Here is a 13119-nt window from a genome sequence, read left to right as displayed (position 1 = left end):
GAAAATTTTCAAACACTACGACACAGACCAATCTGGCACCATAAATAGCTATGAGATGCGCAATGCAGTCAATGATGCAGGTATGGGGAAGAAATGGGGTGGCCAGGATGTGGATAGGAGGTGGTAGGAGCGGGGATGAGAGGGGAGGACTGGGCCACTGGGGCCTACCAAAGGGATGAGAAAGGGCTTCTTGTTCTCCTCTTCTAGGCCATAGCATGACCAGGAAGTTCTAAGGAGAAAGCAAGCAGGCCTGAGGACTCAACCCTATCTCATCCTCTCCTGTGCTCTCCCCCACAGGCTTCCACCTCAACAACCAGCTCTACGATATCATTACCATGCGCTATGCAGACAAGTACATGAACATCGACTTTGACAGTTTCATCTGCTGCTTTGTCAGGCTGGAGGGCATGTTCAGTAAGTGGACAGCTACCCTTCTGCTCTCTTGTGCCCTTCCTGCTCCCTCTCCTGTAGTGGAGGGAATCTCCACTAACTGACCTTACTATATGACCCTGGACAAATCCCAATCTACTGTTCAGGCTGAACAAAGGTGAAGGTCCTCTTTAGGCTCAGAATGGGATGGCAAGGGGCAGTTATTGGTGATACTTTGGCCTATTTTGGTGCTGAAGGGCATCACCGGGCACATGGTCCTCTTAAGAAAAGGTGGAGTGGTGGGGGATTGGGGGGGAGCACCTGTAACTGGCCTCTGGTCTGTGCATTCTTCCGAGCAGGAGCTTTCAATGCATTTGACAAGGATGGGGACGGTATCATCAAACTCAACGTTCTCGAGGTAAAACCTAACAGAAACAGTACACTCCCCCTGCACTTTAAAATTTGAGGGATGGGAAAGGAACATAAAGGGAACCTCAGAGCTCAGCAGGATGTGGTCATGGGGAATGCATACTGGGGGAAGGCTCTAAGGAAGCCTGTTATGGCTTTATGCTGGAAAATCTGTACTTTCTAGGGAAGATCTGTGGGAAGGATGCTTCTCAGGAAATCTTCCCAGTGTCTGGCACGCTGGGACTGGCCTTTTCTTCTACCCTTTAGATCTCTAGGGCTTGGCTTTTTGTCTCACGTGCATTCTGATCTTGGGCCTTCCTCTTGCAGTGGCTGCAGCTTACCATGTATGCCTGAATCAAGCTGGCCACATCCAAGGCATGGAGGATCACTCAGGATTTCAATTTCACCCAACAGAGCTAAAGTCACTTACCTCAAAGGACACAGTTGCTGCACCCCCAGGAAGCCTCCAGGCACCTCATCAGTCTAGTTCCTCCTCTACTTACTTCCCGCCTAGCCTTAGGGCATCTGTCCATTTGTCAGGCCCAGCCTGACCCTACAGTTAAGGAATGGGGAAGGGAGAGCTGTGTTGTCCCTGTGCCACATGGAGCCAAGTACCTCTGTCTGCTTCGGCTAGCCACAGGCCAGTGAGAGCTTTGCTTGGAGTCTGATGGCCTCAGCTCTGAAGACAAGTACTCTCCTTAGATGCTTGCAGCTGTTTGCAGAAGCATTTGCCAAAGGCACTCAGTACTTCCTGGTGCTAGACCCCTCCCCCCCGCATCCAACCCCCTCCCCTTCATCTCTGTGTTCTCCCACCCATGGGACAGCAACCCAATGAGCACTTGGTTCTGCCTGATTGTTTCAGGACAGGGCTGCTCTGGAGTAAACTAGTTCAGTGAAAAGAGGTTTGGACATTTTGGGTTATCTGACTCATAAGTTAGGTTGCATTCTGAAAAAAGTTCGTCTAAATAAAGGCATATGTTTTGCTGGTTTGATTGTGTTTTGTTTTCTCACACTGAGAGCTACAGCGACTGAGTAGCTCCAATCTCACCCATTGGGTATAGAGCTATAGATAGCTTCAGAATACAGCAATGGAAAATACACACACATACAAACACAAATCCCAAACCCCACTTTAACCATGCCTTTTTGCTATTTCTTGAGCACAGGAATCACTCAAATACTTTCCAAGATACACCAAGAAAGGAAGGGGAATAGGTATTGGTGTCTAGATCAAGACAAAATGGGTCACCTATTAACTGGAGGGGCAAGTTAGCTGACTGTGATGACGCAGAGCTCCTCTACTAACACTGACCTACTGTATGACCTTGGACAAACCCTTAAATGAAGGTGTTTGCCATGCTTATCTGGACCATGATCTATAACCATCTTGCATTTTCCACCCAATTTCCTTCTTGATCTCTGTATCAACATGGAAAAGGGTCGGCCGTGAATATGTAGATAAGGTAACAAAAATAAACAATTAGTAAAAGTACTTTATTTTCCTCTTATATTTGCTTTATATGTTGCTTTACAAAGTTAGGAAGTTCACAGCTTTATACCAAAATGTAAGAAGGCTAAGCTATTTGCTTATAAACATTTTGCAGTCAAATGTCATCTGATTTCAGTCTTCTAACCCATATTCAATTTAAAAAAAAATCAAGACACCAAGGGCACTGGCACAGCTCAAGGGCATGTACTTCTCTGAAACAGGAGAAAAGATCCTCAACAGCCTTTCCTCCTTGCTTCCTTCTCCCCCAATTCAACTGGGCTACTACTGTGAATTCAGAGGAAATCTGGGAAATGTTAGTCATCATGTGACCCAGCAAGGCCACATAGTTGGGGGTTGGAAGTGAGGTTAGCGGTTACTGTCTGATAAGTAGTAGGTTTGGTTTAATCAAGATTTCACATCCACTGATGTATGGAACTCAGTGTAACCCAAACCACCTATACCACAGCTTGTTTCTGACCATCAGACAGCATCTCTGAAATTCTCATGGATCCTGAGGATTTGCTGGGATAAAATCACTGTTGTAACAATGTGGCAGGCTGTAACAATGTGGCGGGCATGGCCTTAACAGTTTTTAGGAGCTCTCCTTTAGGTAACAGTTACAAAATTTATAAGTCGGCCTATATAAACTGCAAACCAGAGGGGACGTGATATTTAAATCCCACTTCACAATATAGTTTAACCTCCCCTCAAATGGAACTCTTCCATAAAATATACCATTACCATTCTGCTAAGTGTTATACACCTACTCCCACCAAATCATCCACATTCCTAGTCACTAAAGTTGTCCACTGTATAATCTACCAAAAAGAGAAAAACAAAAAACCCTTTGTTAGGCAAATAATCACTTAAATAGCAATAATGTTGCCTACAAATTATAGGTAGTTCAGAAGCTAAACACTCAACTTCTGAGGCAGAAAAAAAAAATTCTCCACGAAAGCAGGAGTGTAGTAACAATGACGTTCTCTCAAATTCAAGTAACATCAGGTCAAAATAACCCTTTGTTTGCATTGTGTCTAACTGCTTTATACAGAATAGAGTAGCATGCCAAAATTTTGAACCTGATTAAAAATTTCATGATAAAACTTGAAGTCACTGATATTTCATCAGAACAAGTTGCCATTAAAACACTAGCATATATACACAAAAGGACTTATGCTATGGTTTTCTTGGCTTCTGCTGTCAGAAGTAAACACAAGTAATTAAAAATAACATTTGATTCCTTAGAAGAAATGAGCTGTGTTTTGTCACGTCACGTAACAATTTCCTTCCTCCACTAAGTGAGAAATATCAGAGCCAACACAAATCCCTGAACCACTGCCCTAATCTGAGAGGGAAGAGAAGGCCAGAATCAGCCAAGACATTATCGAAGACTTCAAAAAAAGACTTCTGCATAACTTTGAAGACACTTAAAAGTAATAACACACAACCATAAGCAGCCAAGATGCTTATGGTGCCTTTATTTCTAAACAGATGGCTACAACAGTGCATTTAGGGCAATACACTAACCTGGTGTTAAGTGAGTTTTACACATTCTTGAAACAAAGACATTATTGCTACGGCTTCAAAGAAAATTCCTGTGAAATGGGGAGAAGTATTATTAAGTATAGGTGCCCACACGCATACACACGTACAAGAAACATCCATAACTGCACACATAAAGGCAGATAGACTGTGCATGATTCTATCAAAGTTAAGCTCAAATCAGTTTTTACTGATTCTATCAATCTGTTCATACCTACAACAGTTCCCCACGACTGCCCAACACCTCACATATCCCTTTCCTGCTGTACAAAGGCTCCACCACTCTCATCTTTTCAGACATGTCCTCAGGCAGAACAGAAGGGCACCTATGTAACAGAGCATGCAAGACTTTCTCAGCACACTGCTCAGCCAATGTGGGAATGTGGGTTCACTACAGTCCAAAGGAAAATGCCAGGTTTAGCAATAAATCTAAATGTACTTTCCTAGGAATCACCATTCCCAAACCCACAGAACAGCTTGGGTTCTCTGGTCACATGTATAGGAACTGGGGTAAGAGAAGGGAATGCTTGTTCTCAGACAGAAACAGCACACATCAACTTTATACAACAAGATCTTCTCTGCTCTCTCAAATATCATGCAAATCTCAGTAATGTGGTCAACACAAGAGTCCTGCCTTCATAAGGACAGAAGTAAATAATTCATGGGGCCATTCATTATCTAGATGTATCTCCCAGCTTAGTTATTTTTTTTTTTGGATCCAGTAAGAACCACCACAGGCTTTCCTGGAAAAAAAGAACAGCTACTTAGTCTTACACTCAATTCCAGAGGTTTTGGATACCCTCATGAAACCTATCCCTGAACCCCAGGTGAAGTTCCCCTACCCTAGAGTCTGAGTGAAGACATGGGAGAAGAAGTGTGTACACTAGGGTGGGTGGAGATAAACCTGGCTGCTCTCCTCTAGTGAAGAGTGGGCATCACGTCTGGAGCTCAGTATGTGGCACTCGGCTCCTCTCTCCTCTCCTCCCTCTCTCTGTAGAATCTTTTAGAGTTTTGACGATCACAGAAACAAAAAGCTAAAGTAACACCTCTATGGCTTCACTGAAGAGTCCAGAGAGAATTTAAAAACAAAGCAGTGACAAGGCGGCTTTGTTCATTTGGCTGCTCTTGAAGGACAGGGAGGGTCTTTTCCCTTCACCCCACTCCACCCTTCCTTCTCAGCTTAGTGGGGGAGGTGAACGCAATACACTGGTCTTTAAGAAGTTTGCTTGAGGCCTTAAATACTATATTCAGATGCTTTATCCTGATTCCCCCTATTTGTGTACTGCGGGTGGGTGAAAAGTACCTCATGAGCCCAGAGGAACTATATGATGGCTGCTGTCAGTCTAGGCACAACCAGAGAATGGGAGAGGGGTTGGCAATGAAGCAAACTAAAAGGTTTCAAACCTGCCCACTTGGGAGAGTCAGAACCTGGAAAGACAAAGGCACACCTCCAGTTTGAACAGCCTGCCAATACCTGCAGGCTAGGGGGTACCCAGGTCTAACAGTGGGATCTCCAAGTACCTTGAACCAAGTCCTTGAACCTAGGACTTTTATCAAAATCTGCAGAGGTTCAATAGGAATAATTGTCTGCAAGGATTTGTCATTATGTGATCTGTTGCCTGAGCTCCTAAAATATAATCAGCAGAGCAGCTACTCCAGCTGTTAAAAATCTACTGTGTGTCCCTTTAGTATTTAAAGCCAGCTCTGTCCATCTAAGACGAGAATATTGAAACACATTGTACGTAATTGTTAAGAAAGGAAAATAGTTGCTTCCAATTAAAATACCCAGTGGTTAGAATTAACTGATTGCAATAATTGAGGAGAAATTAAGACTGATCCTAAAAACCTAACATTTGAACAAATTTGTACTTAAACACGTGAGTATTGGTTTAAACCATCATAAGAACAGAAACTAAAAATCACAAACTGAAATCAATAAAATACATGTGTGATTTGGGTCAAACTGGGTAACCAATTAAGATCTGTGTCTTTAATAAACATCTGGAGAACACCAGTAGCATTAATTACTATATGCCATGCTCTCCCAGAAGAGTATGGTTCCTTAAAAATCTGTTTAAATCTGACAAACCTCCAGCAAAAACTTAGAAGTGTAACCTGTCATCCCATAGAGCTGCCCAGACTTATGCTAGTAGTAAGCCTGGCTAGTAACCACTTTCTCCTTCCCTGATTCACTGGGGAAAGGAGGACATTGGCCTGTGTAAGGGGCTGATGTGAGATTAGTTCAACTAAAGACTTCCCAACATGGGAGGCAAAAAACTTCATGAATCAATTTTGCTGTCATCCTCAGCATGGTGTTCAATGTGTCCTGCAGCATCCTAGAAATAAAGGGAAAAGGACCCATGAGAAAGAGGTTGGTAGTAGGTCAAAAGAAAGTCAAAGCCACGGAGAGCTTCCCAGGTCTAATCTGTGATCCATGAAAGGCAGTTAAGACCCACCACTCTTAATTCACATGGAACTGTGCACTTGAGTTCTTAACACAAGAATGCTATAATAAACCTCTAGGTTCAGTTACTGGATTGGAACAAGTGAAAACATTCTCTTTAGACTCTTTCTCAAAAACTACCTAATTCTTCACTTGAAACCTCATTAAGCTATCTCTCAAATCTGTGAATAATATTAACAATAAAAAGAAAAATCCTTACACTCTCCCTGTTTACTGCAAGTCTGAACATTCTAATAAGGCAAAAAAGGTTTACTGAACCCTGCTCTGAGCAGTCAGTGACCCCGGGTTGACCTCAAATCCCACTGATATACCTGTTTGGATCCTTTCTTAGCAGTAAAAAAAGCATCACAGTTCTTCCAGCGACATTTCAGAGTTTGAAAGTTTGGATTTGTATGGTCAGTCAGCAAATGTTGTTTTAAATGATCTACAACACCAAATATCAGAGAGCAGCCATGCCACTGGAGAGAGAGAGAATTGAAAGAGTTAAGTTATAAAGAATACGGGAAACATGCAATGAGAACATTCTTCATTGTAGCCTATGAGTAAGCCCCTATTCTTTAATTTATTCTTGGCTGGCAAATTCAACAAAGCCAGAGGCAACCAAATTAATCATGAATTTATTCAGAAACTTTGAAAAGCCTGGGAAGTCTTTTGACAGTTCAGTATTCTGAAAAGGCAAAGCACTAATATAGCCATTACGTCTTTAAATAATGAAGCTGTTAGCAAATACAGGCAAATTAAATAAAATTCAATTCAAACTATACTTATTCTTTTTTAAAAAATTTATTTTTAATGGAAGGATAATTGCTTTACAATATTATGTTGGTTTCTGCCATACATCGATATCAATCAGCCATAGGTATACTCCTCCTGAACCTCCCTCCCACCTCCCACTCCATCCCACCCGTCTAGGTTGTTATAGAGCGTGGTAAACCATAATAATTCTTTATCTTGCCATCATAAAAAGAGTTTTTCAGCCCATTTATTTAAAAAGACAAAGAGCTTTCCTGTAATACTTCAGTAATTTTTAACAATTTTAAGAATTGTTGGCTTATAAACTTGAAAACACAAATGTACGATAAAGGAAACTACATTTGTGGAAATACTGGCAGAAAACTGCCAAGGAAGTCTGTCTTTACTTACAATTTTTATCACTTGAATCACAGTCTTGTGATCTTTCTTTCTTTTTTTTACTGTATTATAAATGTGGCTATTTCAATTGTTAGTCAGAAAGCATAAAGACTCTTTCGTTTTGGCTTTCTTTCCTTATAGGCTTTTAAGAAATGATTCTAACATGTTCATTTCTAAAAAGTAATGAAATTCAGAATTTTCCCTCTGTAAACACTATTTCATACCCCCAGCTTTAATACCAGAAGGTATTTTCCTCATTTCTCTAGATAAGTCTATTTTGGATACTGCTTTGGATTAAGTATGTTTTGGATTAAAACATTAAGTATGTTTTGGATTAAAACATTAAGTATGTTTTGGACACGTTATACTAGATTTTGCCTGTCTTCACTGAGAACACTAAAAATCAAAGATAGTGATGTATAAAAAGCTGAAAAGAATTAGGCCAGAGACAAATCTAAACTCAAATTTTAAAATGTGAGCATCCAGGTCATCAATGCTGAAAAGGGGATTAGGGTTTAGGGGAAAAAAATTCAGTGCCAGCCACTTTTCTCTGGTCAGTACTATTAGAACTGATGAAATAAATTAAGGTTTATAAGAAACAGTGAGAAAGTTTTGAGGTTTAATCACCATCCTCCACTCTAAAATAAAAACCATGAAATTTAGACTAGTGAACTGAGGTTTAGAACTTCAAGAGGGCAAGTTTTTATTTGTCTATTTCTCAAAAACCAATGAACAAACCAAACTACTAATACATGTAAATGCCTGAGGAATGGGTAAAATGTTGTAGGCAGGTTATGAAAATAAGCACTTCCACTTTTCTTTCACACACTTCTGTACTATTGATGTTTTTGTAGGCATGTATTAATATAGTAATAAAGCAAAATAAAAAACACAAAGGAAATAACCTCTGAATGGACACTTAAACGTAGTTCATATCTAACCTTAAGATTGAACTTTCACTATAGAATTATAGAAGCATTTTATGTACTTTAAAAAAAATAAGCTTATTTGTCCTATGGTGGAAGACTCAATATGAAAATGTTAAACCAATGATAATGAAGATCTATAAATTGGCCTGGGGTTGGGCAACATATAAGTCTGGTGACAAGAACAGTTTCAGTCCTTACCCAGCAGCGGTAATTCTGCATCAAATTTAGCCTCACGGCCTGAATACTGCCATCATAACAGCCAGTATAAATCTAGAGAAAAATGTTCATCATTATCAGACTAAAACAACACACAATAAAACTACTATGAACATCCTCAAAATAAGAGTCAAAAGCTGGTAGCACTACAACAGGAAACTATAAACCTAAACCCAAACCAGCCCCAGAGTACCATAATAGGAAAGTATCTTATACATCTTCCAGTCTGGATACTTGGAAGCTATGCTCCTTAGAAAGCCATTCTTGGGACTGTCATTGAGAGCAGAAGTGGTAGGGCTCAGAGGCACTGCTTATACTTTAACTGGTATTAGCCCTGGCTTCTGCTGGGCATTACGTATCAGGCTTCTGAATTTCACTGGGACAAAGACCCTACAGCTTAAAGTTAGAAAAATATCCATTCTGGTTCAACTCAAAATTTAAAAATAAAATCAAAGATGAGTAGGGTTACATGAGTTAGCTTCTACTTTTAGGTCTGCTATGCCACAATGACCAAATCTCCTGACTCTATTCCAATGTATTGTCCAGATCGTAATGTCTCTGAAAAAACACTACTCACCTGTTTTTTTGGCAACACCTTAAATTTACCTTCTATTTAATGGTGGTATTATATTTTTTTATTGTAACTATTTTAGTTCTTAATAAAAATGGAATATTCAAGAGCACTACTGGGTTACTTCTCAATATTATAATACCAAGAGATAGAAAACATTCAATAATGAACATATCAAAAACATATCAATGAACATATAATAAACATATCAAAAACAGATGTCATTTTTGGAAATGACAGTAACACTACTAAGAGTCTGTAGAATTTTTAGTAAACACATTCAAAAGCGAACATGTGACATGGCAAATTAAACTCACCATACTTTTATGGATGGTCATACACATAATCATGTCTTTGTGTCCTCCATAAACCTGCAATCGATCATGCGACTTAAGTGGAGGCAGGGCGGTGGAGGGGGGAAAAAGAAAGAGAATCAAGGTTATTTATACCTTGTGTTTAATAAGCATAGTCCCTGAAGGCTTTTGCAAGTTTAAAACTGTACCTCAGGTATCAAGCTGAAGCACCAGTCACTTGTTAACAGAAGCATAATAGAACAGCGATCTTTTTAATAAGTCCTCCTCCTCAAGGGAAGAGCTGGTAATTGGGGGGAAAAAATCCCCACCAATTTCTGTGTAGTGTCAAAGTCTCAAACCTAAAATTGTACACAGAGAACCACACAGATGTGACAGGCTACAGCTGCCCTCCAGAAACCATAAATTTTGACACCTGTGAACCTGACCAGGTATGTCAGGGCAGTATTTCTGAAAGTGCTGTCCAAGGACCAAACTACTTCATAATTCTGAGTTCCACCCCAGCCTTTCCATATTAAAAAAAAACAAACACCAAATCCAAACAGACCATCTCTCCAAATCATTCAAACAAAATAGTGAATCTAAATTCTACCTGTAACTCATAGACACGAACAAATTTATCCAAGCAAGCAGTCACCATCACTTTCCCTAGGATATTCACCACAGTCACGGCATGATTGTGACCTTTATAGATCCGGACAAGCTCACCAGTCTGCACCAGAAGAGAGACAAGAGTCACTAGACTGATTTCTAAGAGTCTTGACTTTTGAGATTTATAATTCTGTAATTCTAAAAGAGGTAATGATGAGACTACTTGTACACACACGTAGCTGTACTAATTTTAGACAGGTGAAGTATTCTCACAAGCATTTGTTACTTATATAAAATATATGCACTGTATCCTGATGGAGAGAACCCAGTGTTACAGAGAGAGAAGGGTCACAGCTCTGTGAGTATGTATTCTTATAGTGTTCGAAGTATATTCACTTTTATCATTTCACTGGATCTGGACAAAAAGTTCCTGAGGCTGAATAACCTCAGAAGTTCAGACTAGGAACTGAACTTCAAAAGTGGCCTCTATGACCCAAGCAGAGTCTCACAGCTGTTTCTATTTGTGCTATTTTAAACAATATATCATATCTACTTTCTTAGAGCCTCAGATGCTCAATATGTCTCACATTTAAATGAGACATTTAAACTAAACCTGATGTAAACTTTTGAGTCTGTCCCCCATGAAGAATTTTGATTTCTACAGTGCTTAACAGTATCCAAGAGCTTATGGACAGGGATTATTAAGTCTTTCCACTAGAAAGGAGGCTTAATTTAAATTGCAAGAGGAATCCCTTCAAGCTTTATCCACCATTTTATTAAAGATATACCAACAAGGCTTACATGAATGTTGTGAGCATGGACTGACTGATCACTGGAGCCACTGAATACAAGGTCATTCACCACCTTAAAGAAAAAAAATTCAGTGAGTGAGATTCAGTATAAAGTTCTGAGGTTTCCTTTAACTTGCAAATTCTACTTTCTGCCCTGTTTTGAGATGAGCATGAATGAGGTATAAAATAAGTTTCTCAGACAAATTTTCTGAACTGAAATTTATGTGCTGCCACTAAGTACTCTGATAAACTGACAACATATTATTGGTTTTGTTGCTTCTTTGGAATGATTACAAAGTAGAACAGCATTTGAGTATATCTACATTCTATAATATTTGTCTCTCAATTAATATGCTAAAAATCAGTACATCCTGTGGTGATTGCAGGCCTAAGGAAAAGGACTGTAACCTCCTGTATTCTAAATAAGGCGTTAGAAAACATGGGAAATTTCATTTGAACTCTTCTGTTTGCACCAGACAATGAACTCCTGTTTCATACTTGCCTTCATGCAGAGGATGGTTTTGCTGTGGCCCTCCAGAGTTCTAAGGAGCAATCCATTCCGTGCATCACGTACGCTAATGGTACAGTCGTAAGAACCCACAACCAGCAACTTTCGGGCACCTTCCTGAGCTGTGGCAAGACAGCTGACAGCCCGAGGGCCATGGCATTCAAAGATTTCAAGTCGTTTGTTGTTCTGAAAAATAAGCCACCATTATATGAAGTAAAAACCACTTAGTTGGAAAAACTCAGCATCAACTAATCCAAATCACTACCCTGATACAAACTCTAAATTCTAACACCTATCTGTAAGTTTTTATATCCACTGTGTATCCCTAACTCCCCAACCTCTGTCATTCCCATTCCAACACTCTCTGTATTCATGACACCTTCTTCCTCCATTCTAGTGGGGACAGTCTTACGTTATAAACTCATTTCTATCTTTGACCCATGCTATCCTGATCATAATTAGAATCTGGTTCTCTTTTTATGTCCTCTCTCACTTCCCTTAAGTCAGTGACATGAAAGAGAAACCTTTTTTCCATATTTGAATACATTTTCCATGCCAAAGACCCAAGAAGTCTGATTTTTGTCATCCAAAATGTATGTACTCTGTTTGTCATGGTTGCTTCCAAAATTCTCTTTGAGAACTACTTTCTTAGACAACCAGTTTCTCATTCTTCAACTTTTATGTTATTCTGACCTTTTCCTGACCTCTGGTTCTGTTTTTCTCTCATAACATTAAGTTAAACTATAGGAGCCTTTATGTCACTCAGCACAGCATGGTCACATCCTGAATATGGATGTGGATAAACATTCCTTTACTTCAGATTTTAGACTTGCTTTCCTTACTCCCAAACCAATTTTGTTCATAGTTTCCTACTTTCCCCCAACTCTAAAAAGGTATTTTAGGTGCAAGTATAAGACAAAACTCCCAGAGACTAGGCAAGAGCAGCAGCTGGGAACCTCTATCTCAGCCATCTTAAAATGCTGGGGAGATAGATGAAAGGCATTCAGGGCCCAAAGGTAGACAGGCCAAGGTCAACAGCCCTGGCTTTTTGATGAGCCCCATCATCAAAGCACTGCATTCCACGAGTGTGGGCAAAACAGAAAAAAGATCCAGCCCTAACAAGGATTCAAAATTCACACCTCTGTAAAAACTCTCAAAGTCCACTTTGCTGGGGCTTTTCAATGATTTAAAGGCCATTTCAAAAAAACAAAAATAAAGATCATTCCCGTTTGAATTTGTCATCATTTTGCCCCAAAAGTCTGGCTCCTAACTTCATTTACCTTTGATTACATTAATCTCGCAAAACAGAACTGGGTAATTATCAAGTTTTAGCCTTTAAAACATTTAAAATCTATCTTGTCTTCTGTGATCTATTCATATCAAGTGAACCAAATAATTTGATATTTGATTATATATGGGCTAGTTTCTTCTAACTTGATTCTAAGCTTTTTAAAGGCAGAAACCATAGCATATTTTATTGCATTTCTTGTACGTAGTTCCAGATAGCTGGTAGGAGAGACAGTAAGTACTAACTAAACATATGATATTCTAATTAGGTACAATACAGCAAACTTCTAATACATTGTTAAAAGATGACCAGATGGCCTTGGGATAGAATGCCACAACTAATTAGTAACCAAACCTATCACTTCTACCTCTGATTACATTTTTTATGCATTGTCTTCACTTTAGTCTACATGTCAGCTGCTGTAACAAAGCCTCCTAAATGGTCTCCAAGCTTCTACTACTATCAGTATTTTCCAATCTGTTCAACACCAAAGTGACTTTTTCTAAAATAC

At 39.5% G+C, this 13119-nt stretch overlaps 2 protein-coding genes across 4 annotated transcripts in view; one reads left to right on the top strand and one right to left on the bottom strand.

Annotated features, from left to right (window-relative positions):
- The window catches only part of CAPN3 (calpain 3), a 55512-nt gene extending 53745 nt beyond the window's left edge, over nt 1–1767 (top strand). For both annotated transcript variants that reach the window (XM_005685535.3, XM_005685533.3), the window contains 4 exons: nt 2–80; nt 298–414; nt 729–787; nt 1105–1767. In XM_005685535.3, coding sequence (XP_005685592.1) covers nt 2–80; nt 298–414; nt 729–787; nt 1105–1131 — 282 coding nt within the window. In that variant the 3' untranslated portion in view covers nt 1132–1767. The remainder of the gene's footprint in view (nt 1; nt 81–297; nt 415–728; nt 788–1104) is intronic.
- The window catches only part of ZNF106 (zinc finger protein 106), a 58660-nt gene continuing 47793 nt past the window's right edge, over nt 2253–13119 (bottom strand). For both annotated transcript variants that reach the window (XM_018054397.1, XM_018054398.1), the window contains 7 exons: nt 11315–11506; nt 10823–10885; nt 10023–10142; nt 9437–9508; nt 8531–8602; nt 6584–6730; nt 2253–6144 (listed from right to left, as the gene is read on the bottom strand). In XM_018054397.1, the coding sequence (XP_017909886.1) occupies nt 6088–6144; nt 6584–6730; nt 8531–8602; nt 9437–9508; nt 10023–10142; nt 10823–10885; nt 11315–11506 (723 nt within the window). In that variant the 3' untranslated portion in view covers nt 2253–6087. The remainder of the gene's footprint in view (nt 6145–6583; nt 6731–8530; nt 8603–9436; nt 9509–10022; nt 10143–10822; nt 10886–11314; nt 11507–13119) is intronic.

This window comes from Capra hircus, chromosome 10 (genome assembly GCF_001704415.2).
Source record: "Capra hircus breed San Clemente chromosome 10, ASM170441v1, whole genome shotgun sequence".
Taxonomy (NCBI): domain Eukaryota; kingdom Metazoa; phylum Chordata; class Mammalia; order Artiodactyla; family Bovidae; genus Capra; species Capra hircus.
This window is presented reverse-complemented; position numbering and strand designations above follow the sequence as displayed.